This window comes from Aethalodelphis obliquidens, unplaced genomic scaffold, assembly GCF_003676395.1.
Source record: "Aethalodelphis obliquidens isolate GAN/ISIS:26980383/991018 unplaced genomic scaffold, ASM367639v1 scaffold26, whole genome shotgun sequence".
Lineage (NCBI taxonomy): Eukaryota > Metazoa > Chordata > Mammalia > Artiodactyla > Delphinidae > Aethalodelphis > Aethalodelphis obliquidens.
The window spans coordinates 19,518,725-19,535,713 of NW_020837970.1; the positions used below are offsets into that span (position 1 = coordinate 19,518,725).

Sequence of the window (16,989 nt, forward strand, 5' to 3'; positions counted from 1 at the left end):
CAAAAATAAAAATAAAATACACTAAAATGTTAACATTGATATTTCTACGTAGTGGGATTACGGGTGGTTTTTGTTTTCTCCATTACACCTTAATGTTCTAAATTCCCCATAATGGGCAAATATTACCTTTTAATCAGAAAAATAAATCCACCAGTAACCACCGACCAGTGTCCCATGCTGTAAAGAGTCTTCTAACGTGTGTCAGGGGAGAGACACACACGGGTCCCCGGGGAACTCCCAGGCGGCCTGGGTAGACAAAGGTGCTGTCCGACGCGAGAGCAGGAAGAGCAGATTTCCCGGAGGCGCTTCAGGAGGAGGAGACGGAGGGAGGCCATTTGAAGGGCAGGTGTAATAGGCAAAGGAGACCACGTGCCTGCCCACAAAACCCACGTGGGAACGCACACACGTGGGCCACCTTCCTTGCCTTCCCTCCCTCACAATCAATAAAGCTGCTGGGAAGCGTCTACCAGCCCCTCCCCGCCCCTGCGCGTCCAGTCTCTCCTTCATCTTTCTCGGAGGCAGCGCTGCGGCCCCGCCCCCTCCCCACGCTCCACCCACCCGAGGGGGGCGGGGCGCAGGAGTCTGGCATTTTAGCCTCCCCGCCCCCTCACGCTGGAAAGCGCTGCCTTCCAACGCCCTCCGCTCGCGCCTCTGAGGGGAATGAACGCCCACCCTCCCCTCACTGCTCCTCCCCGACCCTGGCGTCTCCCCCCTACGGCAGATGAATGGCTGTCTGCCTCCCACCCCCGCCTGGCCAGTAGGGCTCTATTTTTAACCCACCTCAAAAATCTCTGACTCAGAATCACAGTGCTCCCAGGTAGCTGCTCCCTCGGCCGCCTGAAGCGGCCTCCCAAACAGATTCAGAGCCAAGGGCATCTAGCTAGCGCTGGGTTCATGGGTGGGTGGGTGGGTGGGTGGGATTTTGGCGTATCTTTAGGTTCTCACTTTTCTATAAGGATGACCTATTACCGGAACAACAAAATTTGGTTTTGTTTCTGTCTCTGAAGACCCAAACAAAATGACCCTTTACCCCTTGCCTCTTCCCTGGACAGTCACCGTCCTGGGCTGAGGCCCTAGTCCCTCAACGTGAGGGCTAGTCTCGGCCATTCCCCAAGGAAGAGGTGAGCTGTGTGAGAGCTGGAACTGCCAGCATCTTGCCGGCCCCTTCTGTGATCTTTCAGTCATGTAGCACAGTGCTTCTTCAAACTTTAATCTCCACACAAATCGCCGGGGGATCTTAACCAAGATGCAGACTCGGATTCTCTGGGTGTGGGGTGAGGGCGGACACCTGCATTGCTACCAGGCTCCCAGGTGATGTTGAGGCTGCTGGTCCAGGGACCACACTTGGAGAAGCTAAGCTGTAGCAGACAGTACAGTGGTTAAGCACTCTAGTGTTTGAACACCTGGCTGTGTCGCCTTGAACAAATCACTTAACCTCTCTGAAATCTGTTTTTTTTCACTTCCCATTTTCTTTTATTTATACAAAACAATTGTTTTAAATATAATTTAAAAACCCCTCCAAGCACCGGTGTCTGTCTCTGGTTTCCACCACCACTTCCCCCCACACACCCCCTCATGGACACAGCTTGAGGGTACTTGGAGGGGCAGGGAAACGTCTGGGGGTTGTGACGTGACCAAGGCACTGTCCTGGAAACAGACACAATGATGGGTCCCTGTTTCAACTTGGGCAAAGGAGGCGATAATGAAACCCTCCAACACAAAAAGTTACGACAGGGATGGCAGGAAAAACAAAAACAGAAAAAGGGAAGGAAAAATAAGACCAAAAATAAAACTCAAAAACCTTCAATATGAAGGCAGCAGATGGGGGAGGGGCACTTACAAGGGAAAACCGAGTTCGGTGGAGACAGCAGCATCCGAGTCCTATGATGTTGTCACTGGGCCATGATGCCCCTTCCCGCCTCCCGAGCTCGCAGGCTAGTCCCCCCTTCTCTTTGGTCTGCAGAGCCACCGCCCTTCAAGGTGAGGAGGGGCACCTGGGGGCTCTAATTGGGGATCAGAGGGAGGCCGTGGGGATTGTGCCCACGGGGATGCTGGCAGAATCTGCGCACTTCATTTCCTCAAGTCACACCCAATCCCGAGGGAAGGGCTCCCACATCCTCAGTTTGGGGTTCCCTGCCTGGGGAGCGTGTGATTTCTACAATCCCATATGGCAGAACCTCCAAACCCCTTCTCTCCAAATGTCCAGCTCCCCACCCCCGTGGTTCAAAGTGCAACCCAGTGGGGCGCGGGGATGGGAGCCTTCAATCTGTCTTCTCATGTACAAAACGAGTACATTAATCCCACCCCACAGGATTCCGAGAGAATTCAGTGAGATAATGATATGCTACACAATGCAAGTACTCAGTACGTACTGGCTGTTATCATCATTATTATTATTCCTGTAACCACTAAGATGCAGGCCCTGGTCTGAGGACTATGGGGATCCAGAAGTGTGTGGACTGGTCCCACGTCAAGGAGCCCTCGGTCTTGGGGGGTGGGGGGCAGCATGGCTTGTTGGGCACAAAAGCCCCAAAGAGGAGGGGGCCTGAGAGTGCCCACTGGTCAGGAAGGTTGGCGTTGTGGTTGCAGGAAGGAGGTCCCTGCTACACAGCAGAAGGAAGCTAGGCCAGGGGCCCGAGTGTCTTGGGTTCTACCCAGCTCAGTCTCTTAACTTGCTGTGTGCCCTTGAACAATGCCCTGGCTCTCACAATCCCTGCCTCAGTGTCCCCATTGGTACAATGAGAGGATGGAGCCAGACAATCTCTAAAGACATGCCGATTCCCTGGATCTCTGCAGTGCAGAGGCTAAAGAGGCCAGCCAAGGGCAGCTGGCCAGATGGAAAGCTGGCTGAGAGAAGAGTGCATATCTCAGAAAACCAAGACACCCCCTCCCCCAACCCAATACTGATCTGAAGAAAAGATGGGGCCATCTTGAATGCCAGACTGAGTAGTCAGGACTCTTCTGGGGACATGGGGATCCACGAAGGCTGCGGAGGAAGAGCTCCTCAGGGAAAGGATCGTTAACTGCACCTTCTCAATAGCACAGCTGAGCACAGGCCTGGCCATAAGGAACACCAAGACGTCAACACATTGATTCTCTCATGGTCTTAGACCTCTTCTGCAGACCCTAAATCTGTGCACTCACAGAGACACACTAGCATAAGAGTGTGCACACACACACACACACATCAAACTATACAGCAGAGGTCACCTGCTCTACAGCCGCCCGGAATTGCCAGGATGCTGTGTTCCCTCTGGCTAGCGGCCTAACCTCTCTGAGCTTCACTCAGCTGAAAAGACTATTGGGGAAAATTGTGGAGGGGACCAGCAATTGGAGAACTTCTCCACCTGGGCTTATAAGAAACAAAAGAGGCTCAAACACAGCTCTCCCCACTTAGGAGAATGAAGCAAAAATGGAATATTGCTGTGGAGTAGCAGGTGAGCACAAGCTCAGGGGAAATTAGGTAGGAGAGCTCACCTGCTCCTGTGGGAAGGGCGTGCTCCTGGGAAGGAGGAAATGGGGTGCATTTGGGGCAAAACTCCCTAAGGCCAAGCAGCACTGGTGCCGCACAGGGCTAATGAGGACACCAGGGGAGGGCTGTCCCATAGAAGGTGGCTAAATATTGACTCTGGGAGGGTCTCTACGTGGCCCTCTTGTTAGACTGTGGGTCTCCTGGGAGTGCCTGGGCTCTGGGGACATGAGCTGGACAGGACTCCACCTTCCCTCCAGGAAAACACAGGCTGACAAGGACATTAAGCAAGGGGCATGTTCCCTGGGGTCCCTCCAGCCCCAGAGTTTTATGGTTCTCTTTGCTAACAACCTGCGAGAAAGAAAAGGGAACGACTCCCTGGGGAGGGGCCCATCATGAATGGCTTGGATGTACTTCACTCCCAGGCTCTGGGGAGCACTGAAGGGCTACGGTGAACACAGTGCAGTCAGAGAACCGCAGACTGTTAGCGCAGAAGGGGCCCTACGGGTGCCAGCTCATTGGCTCCTAAAGTGACAGAAGCAGAATCACCTGGGTGCTCCCCAAACTTATACCCACCCGGGGCCTCACCCACGGAGACCCAGGCATCCATAATTGCATAAAGCTCCCAGGTGACGCTACAGCCACCAATTTCGGGTTTGGGGTCGTGCTAAAACCCCATCTCTGGTCCCATTTTCAGATGAGGAAAGCAAGGCCAGGGTGGCGAGGGCTCAGCTCAGCCCACAGAGCTGGATGGGGCAGAACCAAGTCTTCAACTGGCCTCTTACTCACAGCCAGCTCCCTCAGCTCTGTCAGCAGAAGCTTCAGCGCAAAGTGGCAGGAGGATGACTCCCCAGAGCCTCTGGGACAGGATGGACAGCTTGCCACATTTCCTAACCCTGCCAATTCCAAAGGTGATGATCCTGCTGGTCTTCCCCTTGGACTCTTCCAACCATAGTTGTCCAGTGTGACCCGTGGTCTCCACGGATCCTCACATCTGAACTCTTCCAAGGCCAGGTTGGAGCTTCCAGGAGGGGACGGTGGCCCCCTACAAGAGGTGGCTGGGAGGAGGGAGTGGATGCGGGCCTTTGCCCAGGGAACAAAGAAAAGAAAGCCCGATCTCCACTCCCACAGGGGTTAATGGGTTACAGCATAAGCACACAACACGCTAGGGAGCCCCCCGCCCTGAGCCCCAAGACAGGGGCTGGCAGAAACCCTGCAGAAAGAGGCCAGTAGGTAAGGAATCCCCCGCCCACTCTGGGAGCACAGGGGCCCCGTAAGTCCAAGATCACGGCTGGATGGGTCTCGGCAGAGTCTCAGGAATGAGGGAGGGAGATTCTCATCAGCTCTATTTGTCAGCGGTGCTGTCCCTGCCCTGCTGGCTCAACGTGTACTAATGGGGTCAGGATTACGGGTTCAATACCTATTTGGCCAACTAGCTTTGCTCCCTTCTCAGCCTCAGACTGAGCCCTGACGCTGGACACTGAGAGAGGAAAGGACTTTGCTGAGGTCACACTGCAGAACAGGATGAGGGTCAGGAGGGTAAACTCAGCGTGGGAGGGGTGGACAGTTACAAGCTGGGAACGCTGGGATGAGAGGCCCAGGGCTCCAGGCTGGGCCAGCCCCGATGTTGCATGAGGACAGGCCACAGCTGCAGAGTCTCCCCTGCTGGACCAAGTTTCTCCTAAAAGTTGCCAGTGGCATTGATGAGACCTGAGGGTGAGGGTCTTTTCCTGTCCCTGGGGAAGGGGATAAGTGCCCCGTATCATATCTGACAATTTGTAGGTGGGAGAAGCCCACGGCTGGGTTTGGCATCAAGTGGTCAGGGACTCGGGTTAATCATTGACAGGGGCTGCTCCGGCCTGCGATGGGGAACCACAGGGTAATTACTGGGCTCCAGGCCACACACTCAGTGACATTATTGCAGTGGTAACACCTGCCTTCTGGGCCTAGGATGGCAGAAGAAGGAAGTCTTCTCAGAGGTTGTACAGCTGGGGCCAGGGCTTGGGAGAGCTCCCCTGGGCTTCAAGGACCCGGGGTGAGAGGCCAGAGAGAGATGCATACAAACACATGCAAACACACACACACACACACACACACACACGTACTCAGGCAGCATCATGGGGTCAGAGTCCTCAAGGGCAAAGCTTAAGGAGTGCAGGTCCAAAACGGCAGGTTCTGAGCAACCTGAGTAATCCTCAGTGTCTGCCAACACCCACACAAGCCAGGCGGCTCAAGCTCCCAGACACTCGCCTCCAAGAAAGTGTGCAGAATGGTTCTCTCTCTCCTTCAGATCTAGCTCAGCTCTGCTTCCTCCAGAAGCCTTCCCTGACCATCAGTCCAAACTGGTCTACCTCCTGTCTGCCCTCCCCCAATCAGACTGGGGGACCCTAAGAGGAGCTGAAGTCCTACTCTCCTCTTTGCCGGGTGGGGAGTGACCCCCATCATAATGGGTGAAAACAGTCTTGGAATGCAGTGTCTGGCCTCCCAGAGGGCACGACCTCCCTTAGCGTGCCCCTCCCCAAGCCCAGAAGATAATGTATTAGCCAGCCCCGTATTATGTATTAATTTCCGAAATCCTCATTCGTGCAGACATAACACATCCACCCACGCGGGTAAATGCTTAGACAGACACAAAATCAGCAGCAGCCAGTCATCAGGCCCCCACAGCTGCGGTGAGCAGACCGGAGGCCCCACTGCTTGCTCTGCAATTTGTGGGAGCCCAGAGCTGGCGGACCAATGGGGAGTAGAGAGTCCCTCTACCAAGCCAGCACACCTCTCTACCCAGCCCAGAGTGCCGCTCTGCAGGAGCCAGGAGCTGGCCACCTGCCTGGAAAGACAGACACAGCCCCAAACAATAAGAGACCAGAGCATGGCAGGAGTGGTCACGTGTGAGATTTGGTGGCTCTGGCGTTGGGAGCGGTGGCACTGCTGTGTATTTACAATTTGTACTTTACCTCCCCAAGAAGACCAAAGGCAGCTGGCTGGGATGCTAAGAGGTGTAGGAGCTCAGGGAGCTTCAAGGAAGGGAGGGCTTCTTGGGTGGGGGGCATAGGATGGAGTGGGCAACATGCCCACCCCGCCTCCAGCCCTGGTGCCTCAGGGAGGCACTGGGCTTGGCTCAAAGCTTTTGTTCAAGGGCTCCAGTTCCTGACCTCAGACCAAGGCCTTCCCTTGGTCCCAGGCTGAACCCTGATCCTGAGCATAGACTGAATCTCGGCCCTGGACACACACTGAGCCCTAAACCAGAGGCTGACTCCACTTCCTTACTTCTCTGACAGATGTAATGAACAGACCACATGACCACCTACTCCTCTGGTGGAGAGAACACAGATACCGCCGACCATTTGCTCCCTTCTCCTTTAAACCCCAAACACTCCCGTCGAGGAACAGGTGTGTCAATGGCATCTGGATGTAGCTCCAAAGTCCCAAAGCTCTGCGTGCAGCCAGGACATGCCGCGGCGTCGGGGGAGCAGGTGGACACGCATCCTGACCCGGATACCCAGGAGCAGCAGCCCCAGAGCTGGGGGTTAGGACAGGCATGTCTCAGCCTCCAGATGCTGCATTTTCAAGTATGGAAAGATTCCCTTCTCATTGATGAGCTTAAATTAAGACGGGACCCTGAAAATACCGAACACTTCAAAATTCAGGCATGGGGCTGGGAAGACAAGAAAAAGCTCCAGGGGTGAGACCATTCAGGAGAAGGCTTCTCTGTCACCTAGACACCTAGATGTCTGGACCCCTCTGGCTGGGGGTGGCGTAGACTGTGGAGCCTTAAGACCTCTGAGCCCTATGTTACATAACCCTCTTGGGTTCTGGTTTCATCTCTGACTTGGACTTCCTCTCTGCCCTTAGGCCAGTCACCTTCCCTCTCTGGTGCTCTGCTCCCCATGTATAAAATAAAGGCTTTAGGCCAGGAGCTTTGCCAAGCCCTGTCCAGATCTGGTATTCTGAGACCTGTTAAATTTCCCGTGCCCGCGGAGCCCCTCCACACAGATAATATGTGTCCAGCATTATCTGCAATGCTTTCATTCTCAGGAGAATGTTTTCTTGAACTACTTTGGTAATTTAGCTTTTAAAAGCTAACACATACACACACGCGCACACGCACAAGAAAGAAAGAAAAGAAAGAAGGAACAGAGAGAAAGGACAAGTATGAGTTTTGAGTCCTAGAGAACACGTTCAAATTCCAGTTCTGGTGCTTCATAGCTGTGTGATTTCCGGCAAATCTTTTTTTTTTTTTCCCATCAGAGCCTCAGTTTCCTTATCTGTAAACTGGGGATAATAGAACCTATTTTTCGAGCCACTATGAAGAATAAATAAAACATAAGAAAAGAAGCTCCTAGAACAGTCTGGCACATGGTAATGGTTCATAAATGGTGGTTATTGATCTGTGAGTCCACCTGGCTTTAGTCTCTATTGCTTTGAGCCACTGTTTGGTTTCATTACTTAGAAGCCTAAGGGGTCAGGCAGCGAAATGTGCAGGTGTGGCATGGCCAGAGACCACAGGGACAGGTGGGGACTGCGGGCAACTGGAGAGCAAAAGCCAGTTTAAAGCCTCTAGTGTGCTCCAGCTCCCTACTGCGGGTGGCACTGTGGGGCCAGAGCTGCCAGAGTTTCCAATTTTTCAAGAGAACCTAGAAAGCCAAATTTTTGTCTTACACCCTTCTGTTTTAAACATTGCCTCAGACTTGTCATGACACACTATGCTGGCCAAACAGAACACATCTGGGTACTGTATTTGGTCCACAGGATGCTGCTTAGCAACCTCTGGTGTAAGTACTGCTGTCCCATCTTGAGTGCCCTCAGTGACGGGGAGATCACCACCTCTCTGTGCCGCCTCCCACCCCTCCTCTGGGCAGGTGCTGATGATAGAGAGTGTCTCTGAGTGGCCTCCTAGGCTCTGGGATCGCAGATTTCCAGGGCCCTGGCAATGCTTTCTCAGTAAAGCCTGGCTGGCAGAGAACATCCTCTCTGAAGCCAAGGCAGTGCCCCTGCCCTCCCCACAGCCCGCTCTGGCTGGGAAATGTGGATTCTTCAACATCCCCTGGGCCCAAGCAGGACCGCCTGGCTGGCCTCTGTAGCCCTTCTATTAATTAGCAACTGGAAACAGCAGCTTTTTGAGAGCCCTTGAGCCAAGAGGTGTGTATGTGCTGGAGCTGGCTGCCTCCTCAGTTACATGACAAGTCCCCCCGGGGACTGGGGCTGGACCTTCTGCTCTGGGTGAACTGCCCCGTGGTGGCCGGTGTTGTGGCAGGCACAAGGGCCACTCAGGCTGCTTTGACACTTGTCAGCCCTGTCATCTGTATGTAGACTGGTGCCTTCCAGGCTGGGCAGGGGCAGAGAGAAGTGACAGGCAAGCCCAGCCCACAGCGGGGCTGCTAGGCATAGTCTGGGCTGGGGGAGGGGGCATTAAGATTCAGACACCTCCCCCTCCCCACCACAACCTCAAGGTGCTAGGGCGGCTGCTCCCACTGGATGCCTCTGTCCTCCTCCCAGCCAGCCACTGTCAGAGCCCCCTCACACCAGCTCTCCTGCCCGGCCCCTCTGGACTCTCTCACTGACAACATCTGTTCCTTCCCAGAAATCTCAGCGCAGCACAGCAGTCACTGCACTCCCTGCCACTTCTCCAGCCAGCCGCCCCTCTGGCCCTTTGAATGGGAGAGAAGCTGCGAAAGCAGTGGGACAGGATGGATTGAGGGCCCTCTGGCCCCGTGGCCTCTTCCTGCTCACCCCACCACAACAGCCAGCATCCAGGACCGGCAGGGACCAAGCAGCATAGCGGGAAGGGAGAAGGCCGAGTCCCCCAAGTTTGCGCCGACCTCTGTGGCTGAGTGCCGCTCACCCCAGGTCACAGGACTCACCCTGTCGTGCTTTTGCTAGAGGCCGAGAGGAGAAGGCAGAGTCTCTGGCCTCCAGGAACTCAGTCAGGGAGCCCAGGCTAAGCGTGGAACACATGGTCTGAACCTCAGTACTCCAGCAGCAGCATCACCTGGGTGCTTATAGGAATGCAGAATCTCAGGCCCCACCCCCAACCTAATGAGTCAGAATCTGTATTTTAACAGATCCCCAGGGGAGCTGGATGACATGATACTGTGAGAAACACTGCATTGTAACAAACACAGAGCTCCATCCTAATGCCATGCGATGGGCAGGGATGGAGAGATGGACGATGGTGGCTGCAGTGGCCTGAGAGGGCATCCCAGAAGACCCAGGGGCCCTAAAGCATGGAAGAGGAGGACACACGGAAGGCAGACAGCCCAGCACTGTGTAAGACAGGCCACTTGACAGCCCAAAGCCTCATGGCTTACAGCAGCTAGGGGAACAAATGGAGCAGGGCTGGGCAGGGGAGAGGCCCCCCAGCCTCATCATGCAGTGTCCAGACCAGGAACTGAAGCCTTGCAACGGGGAGAACGTGGAGCCCAGGCCTTTCCACCCAGGCAATATAAGGGTCCTGGCCCTCTGGCCCCATCGGGTTTCTGTGCACCTGGCATCCCAGGAGCACCTTGGCCCCAAGCCGGATGCCGGCCTTCGCAGCACATCCTTCAACTGCTCCAGTCTTAGCAGGTTGAGCACATCCTCATCACTGGAGAATCCCGCTGCCCACTGTGCCAGCTGACAGCACCACCCAGGCAGCTCACCTTGGAATTCCCCTCTGCACCAAGGCGCCCTTCCCCCTCCACTAGCACCACAGGGGCTTGCAGCACCTTTTTGTCCTGGCTTTTCACACTGATAGCAGAAACGCATTCCCGGGCAATGCCCCCAGGAAGGCCCCAGAATGCCCCAGACCCAGAGCCAGCTGCTGCCTTCTTCCTCCTCACCACCTACCTGAACAGCCCCTCCCATGGTTGAAAGGGAAAGAGATGGGCGTGGCACTGAGGAAACAGAAAAGTGACTAGTCCCCCAGCAGAGCACCTTTCCTTCTCCAAGCATCTAACTCTGCCCCCGTTTTCATTTCCATCCTGCAGGCAATGGGAAGCCCAAGCCTCAGACTACAGGGCCCCAGGGAAGGCTCTGGGAGGCTAGCACCTGCCCCTCCCAGGCCAGGACTCTCTTCTGGGATAGCCCAGAGTGGGGTTCACAACCTAGATGGCTTTCAACTTAGCAGTTCCACAGTTGCCAGAAATTGAGTGTCATATTGAGTGTGTCTGGATACGTGGATCTTTCTGGATAGAGACTCTGTAGCTTCCAGCAGGTTCTCAGTTAGTTTTCTGACGCAGATTCAGAACCACTGGCCTGAGCCAAGGTCGGAAGCGCATCTGGTCTGCTCACAACTAAGGGAAGGGAGCAGTGAGGGCAGGGCAGTGTGGTTCACGACTGCATCACTAGTCTCTGACAGTGCACCTCACCTCCACCAGGTGACCACAGTTGGACAATTCGTGTCTGACATGGCCATAGGCAACAGGATTCCCATTTTTCTAGATGGGAAAACTGAGGCCCAGAGAAGGCTCCTAACCCAAGCGGGGCCCCGTAGCAGACAGAGCTGGGAAGTGATGGGAGGTGGGCAATGGCAGTGCCTGGGGCCATGGGCCAGCACAGGAAGTTAGTTTTAGGCCAACCCTGGGTCCTACCGAGCCACTGGCCCAGTTTCCATGATTTCGGAGCCCAGCTGTTTCTGTCCCCAAGTAAAGGACCCTCTAGGGCCCTCTGTTTCCTTCCCTTTCTCACAGCTTCAGAAGGCTCAGGCTAGGAAAGGGAAGGGGGAGAGGGATAAGCAGGGTCAAGCTTCTGCCTGCTTCCACTCTCAAGGCCAAGCTAGAGTCTGGGGCACTAGCTTGGAGTAGCCCCAGAGCTGACATCCCACAGAGGGACTTCCCTGCCAGCCCCCATGTCCACCCCACAGCCCCAAGATACCTGCTCGGACACCTAGATGTCACATACCCAGGACAAACCCCTGAGCCTGATGCTTGAAAGCCTGACCAGCTTCTGGGAACAAAACCTGATACATCTTCACTGGGGGTCCCCACTCCTTTTCTCCCCTCGTGGAAAATCAAGATCACACCGTTACTATTTTTTATTTGTTCCAGGTTCCCATCACCAAGCTCGGCTTCTAGGACACGCCTCAGGTGGAAGGAAGGACCCACCCAGGACCAAAGAGCCCAACCAGCCTTGGGCAGGAGCCTGGGGACCAATATCCTGAGGGGCTGCACGTTCTGGCCTCTTCCCTTACCAAACCCTAAATACAGGTTCAAAAGGCAAATGTGGAGTGGATGGGGAGGGGAGGCCAGACAAGTTCATGAGCCTGGAGGAGCCATGGGGGTAGCCAGGGCATGGCGTGTGTGCATCAAGGGGGTGGTGAGGAGAAGCAGAGGCAGCCAAGAAAAGTCTATTACATACGTGGCCCAAGTTACATGCGTCCCTCAGAGTGTAGCCCAGTCCAGCACTTGGGAAAGGCACCCAACCTTCGCCTCCCCAAGAACAGGAGATGCCAGAAGCAACCCATGACAGCAAGCCCTGGGCTCCGGACGCGCAGGCTCAGCGGCCATGGCTCACGGGCCCAGCCGCTCCGCGGCATGTGGGATCCTCCCTGACCGGGGCACGAACCCGTGTCCCCTGCATCGGCAGGCGGACTCTCAACCACTGCGCCACCAGGGAAGCCCACTGGCAATTCTTTATTAAACCAGTTCTGTTGGATCAATGCTTCCTGCCCATGAAAATGATGAATAAATCCTCAACTAGCCTGAGCAATGCTTGCAGAAGCTTTTGTGAAGCCCGAGCTGGACGGTGGGGATTGGCTCCACATAGAGGCCAAAGGCTAGTGGCTGAAACCTGAGGGACTGAGCCTGGGTCGGCTGGGGGGAGGGGGAGGCGGGGAGGTGAGGCTGGGTTGAGTTGGTGGGTTTTCTAAGCTTAGGAGACTTGGCCAAGTCCTTGCCTCTTTGACCTTGTGACGATGAGACCAGCTGTTTTGGCCTAGAGGCATGACCACAATCCCTCCACACCACACACAGACAGTCTTTCTTGGATTTCTTCTCTTACACCTCACCCAGCATCAGGCTGCACACAGAAGGTGCATGCTTCCCGCTACCAGTTCCTGTTGCTTGTTGCACAAACCCAGATTCAAAGCCCAGCCTGACCCTTTTTCTGTTGCCCGTTTATCAATCCTGCTGCAGCCACACCTCCCTATCCCTATCACCCTCCCCTCTGCCATGTCCCGGGTGGCCTGCAGTTAGTAGGAGATTCTGCAGCAAGGGGACTGCAGATAGACATGCCAAGATAGGCAGAGTAAGATCAGGAAGGCGGGAGAGGTTCCCACAGATGCAATCAGCCGGGCCTCAGACCTTCACCATCCAGGGTAAGGGGCAACAGGGAGGGCAAGGGCCAGTTCCCAGAAGGTGCTTGATCAATGCCTGTTGTCGACGAAAGCTAGGCATGCCTGGGATTGGCCTCTTGCAGGCTCCCACCCCAGGCAATGAGGTTGGTGGTGAGAACCCTGAACAGAGGCTTTCAGACAACAAAGCCAGAGGGGAGCTGAGTGAAGGAAGGGAGGTTGATATTGACATGGCCTACCTGCCATCACAACCAGGGAGTTCAGAGAGAGGAGGAGCCCAGGGCACCCCCAGGGGGTGCAGGAGACAACAGTACCTGCCCACTCCTCCCTAGCTCAGGCTGGGATCCTCAGGTCCTAGTACTGACCAGAGGAGAGATCACACTTTAGGAACCTGGCAACAGGAACCAGCCACAGTTCCTCATGAGAGGGTCTCACATCGGCTCACACAACTTGAGGACTGTGGCTGTCTGTTTAGTCTGTCCTCTGGCCCCCCTATGCCCTCTGGGAATGGGAACCCTGGATATTAGGGTTAGGCAGAGCAATCCGTCAAAAAAGGAAAAGGTAGGGGCCCTCTGTTCACCACCTATTTTAAGCCCTTGAGTGTTGCCTGACTGGTCATTCCCAGCACCAGAAATCTCTCTCATTGGATGGAAAACGGCTATGCTCTCATTACAAAACTAGCTTCCCTGAAGTTTGCAAAGAGGGCTCTGGGTTGGCAAAATGCTCATTTATATTGGCAGGTAAGCAGGGTAGGCAGGGAAGAGAGCTAAATAGGGGGCAGGGCCCAGAGAGAGATAGAGAGGATCAATCAAACCCAGCTCAAAAGCGTAAACATTTTTCAGACCCTCACTTCAATCCTGTGTATCAGGAAAGCCCAGAGAGGCACTGAGGGACCCCAAGATCTTGATTAGGGTAGAGGCATCCCTGATCCCAACTTCAGAGGCAATCACCAATATCTCTTTTTGCACAGATACCCCCACAGGCCCCGAGTGGTATCTGCTCTTCAGTGGCATCTGACTCAGGTGATGAGGAGGGGGTGGGGTCCCTCTCCCTGACTGGTAGTCACACCATTTGTTTGCGGACCCACCACTGACCCATGAAAGACCTAGCAGCTGCTGGAGCTTGGGCTGCAGGGGTGAGAAAGGGGCACAGGACGGGCTTAGGGTCACAGGGTGACTGCTCATCAGTCAGGACACCAGGCATCTTCACTGACCACTACAAGCAAGGTCATGCTCTCCTGCTAGTCTAGATGCCAGCTGACCAAGGTGCCTGCTCCTGGCCCACCACTTGGCCTGAGGGGCTGTGCCCAGGGTTAAGGTGGGTGCAGAAGGCTTTTATCCTGGACTTCAATCCTCCAGGAGCTCAGCTCTCCCTCCCCAGCTGCAGCTTCCCAGGACACCAGAAGGCAGATATTAATGCCTGGGGTCAGCGCCCAAGGAGCTGACCCTGCTGCCGAAAGGTCTGTTTCTCTTCAGCGCCCTGCTCTGCAGGCTTAAAGACCTGGAGCAGCCTTTAGAATGTCCACCCTGACTCTGCAGCCCAGAAGAGGGAGGTGGAATGTGGGGCTTAAGGTGGTAAAGCCTCATCTTGGCTGCGGGCAGGGCTAGGCCAGGCTCAGAACACCTTTCCAGCTTGCCTCTAATGCAGCCCAGCCCCGGACAGGACGAGGTTGGGAGGCCTGAGCACAGAGGAAAGTTCTCAGAGCGGTACAAGAGGAAGTCTGGGGGCGTCTCAGAGCCTAGAGGCGCCCCAAGCTCCCAGCGCGAGGAAGGAAAGTTAACTCCAGCTGAGAGGCAGGGACGAGAGAGAGGAAGCATGCCTGCAACCGCTCAGGCAACCCACAGGATCATCGCCAGGCCCCCTTACCTGAAGTCGCTGTAGGGGTGGATAATCCAAAACCCGGCCGACTTAACCCTCTCCTGCTCGCGCTCCACCGCCTTCTGGCTGCCGAACATCCTCAGGGAGAATTTGTTGACCCCGGGCTGGAGCATGGCCCCGAACTGGCGCTGCATGAAGCCGGCCTGGCCCAGGCGCACCTCGGCCTCAGGGAGGATCTGGTCGCCGGCGGCCGCACCTCCCTCCACTTTGATCGCGGTGTCCACCGAGGGCTGCTCGCAGGAGGCGGGGACCGGCTGCGGCGGCTGCTGGGGCGGCGGCGGCGAGGCTGCGGGCTGTGCCGAGGCGCCAGAGCGCTCGGTCTCGGCCGCCAGGCCCGGGGGCGTCCTGTCCTCACCGGGGGACGCGTCGCCCTCGGCGATGAGCCGCCGCTCCTCCGCGGAGTCATGCAGGTGCCCGTGACTGCTGCCGCCCCCCGCTCCGGCGCCGCCGCCGCCCCGGCTGCCCAGCGATGCCAGGCTCCCGCGGAAGCGCCTGCAGTCGCCGTTAGTGCTAGACTTGCCCGCGCCGCGGGTCGACCCCTCGCTGTCTGCCGCCCCGAGGGCCGCACCCCGGGGCTCCGTGCCGCCCGCGGCCGCCGAGGGCGAGGGCGAAGGCAGCGGCCGCAGCCGGATGCTCCTGCGGCTGGGGTCCTGGCGGCCCCCAGCCCCCTCCTCCTCGGCGTCCTCTTCTTCGTCCATGATCCACGCCTTGGCCCCCACCTGCTGCGGAAGGCTGTAGAGTCTCTTGCGCATGGACGGCGGCAGCTTGTCCATGGCTCCAGGGGCCGGGGGCAGGGGCGCGGGTGCGGCGCCGCGGACCCGCTGCAGGTCCGCCCGCCGGTCAGTCCGCCCGCGGGGACGTGTCCTTCGCCGCCGGCGCCGAGCCGCCTCAGGCGCCCATGCTGGGCAGGTTGCGTGCGGCTGGGAGGCTCCCAGTCCGGCTCCGGGTCCCGGGGCTCGCCGCGCTGCGCCTCCTCCCGGGCCGGGCTGGGCGCGGGGACCCCGCTCTCTCTCGCTCCCTCCCTCCCTCCCGCGGTCAGGGGCGCGGCGCGCGGCCCGGCTCCAGGCGCCCCGCCCCCGCGGGGAACAATGGGCGCGGGTTGAAGCAGCGCTGCGGCCGCGGCGCTCGGAAAACCGCTCCGGAGCGCAGAGCGCACGACCAGCACTCCTCTGGGGCGTGTGTCCCGCGGGCAGGCGGGCTGTCCGTCTGTCCCGCCGCCCGGGCTTTGTGGCCAGTCACTCGCGAGCTCGCCTTGCTTCCTCTGGCCGAGCCCGGCCGGCCCGTCCCGGGGCTCCCGCTGCAGCCGAGCGGAGCCCAGCGGCCCGCCGGGCTTACATCAGCGGCCGCCTCCCCCGGAGCGCCCTCCGGCAGCGCCCGGCTCCCGCGCCCCGGAATATTCATGAAGCCGCCGCAGCTCGCGGGTTGCCATAGGAGCGGCTCCCGCAGCCGGGCCGGCCTACCTGGGCTTCTTAAAGGGGCAGTGGCGCGCGGGCCGGGGACCGGGGGCCGGGAGTGGGGCGGGGGGGGAGGCGGGCCCGGCGGGGGGCGCAGGGTGGACCCTCGCCGGAACTTAGGGGTTGAGGTGAGAGGAGTCCTTAATCCTCAACCCTCGAGTGTCTTTCCTTGGCCAAAGGCTGGGAGTGCATCCCAAGCCTAGGGTTCCGACAGGGGTGTGGGGCGGGATTTCCCGATATCTCCTTCTCCGAGCTCGGGGCCCGCCTCTCCCCAGCGGTTATGCTTTTCAGCTGGGTCTCCGACCCTCCTCCGGGGAGGCGGGTCGTCTGCATGCGGAGCCCCGGGCCTTCCCGCAACGCGCCTGGAGAGGGGGGTTTCCGGGAAAGGCACTGCGTCGGGGCTGCTCCCGGGGTTTTCCTGTGACACAGGAGGGGGCAAATCCCCCGCTGGTCTTTCCCCTGCGGAGCCTCGCAGCGACCCGGCCAGGAGGGCTTGGGGAACTCCGGGAGGCACAGGGCGCGCGGGTGAGACCCAAGCCGTTCGAGGTAAGACTTCGAGGAAATGAGCCTGCAGCAGCCACGGGTGCGGGGTCCGATCCCGCACGCACCTCTCCCGGGGTGGTTCCGATGCGGGTTTCGGAGACTAGCCGGCTGCAGCAGGAGCCAGCAGGCGGGCTCTTCCGGGCGACCTGGCACTCTAGGGCTAGCTGTGGACCTCCTTCTCCCTGGGTTTTCATCCAAATTGTGACACCCAACGCTAGGGGAGTTCCTGCTCCACCCAGGCCCCCTACCAAGCAGCTGCACAGCTCCCACTCCCTTTGAGTCCGCTCCTCACCCCCACCCCCCAGGCCAAACAGCGATTCCTGCTGTGGTCTTCTCTCTGTGTGCAGTCTCGGGTTTATGGACAAATCCCACCAGCA

The 16,989-nt window shown here is 57.6% G+C and overlaps 1 protein-coding gene across 1 annotated transcript in view; it reads right to left on the bottom strand.

The window, feature by feature from the left end:
- Positions 1-16,281, bottom strand: part of HCN4 (hyperpolarization activated cyclic nucleotide gated potassium channel 4) — a 44,490-nt gene extending 28,209 nt beyond the window's left edge. The window contains exon 1 of the mRNA XM_027123757.1: positions 14,604-16,281. Within this exon, the coding sequence (XP_026979558.1) occupies positions 14,604-15,388 (785 nt within the window). The 5' untranslated portion in view covers positions 15,389-16,281. The remainder of the gene's footprint in view (positions 1-14,603) is intronic.
- Between the last annotated feature and the right edge of the window lie 708 nt (positions 16,282-16,989).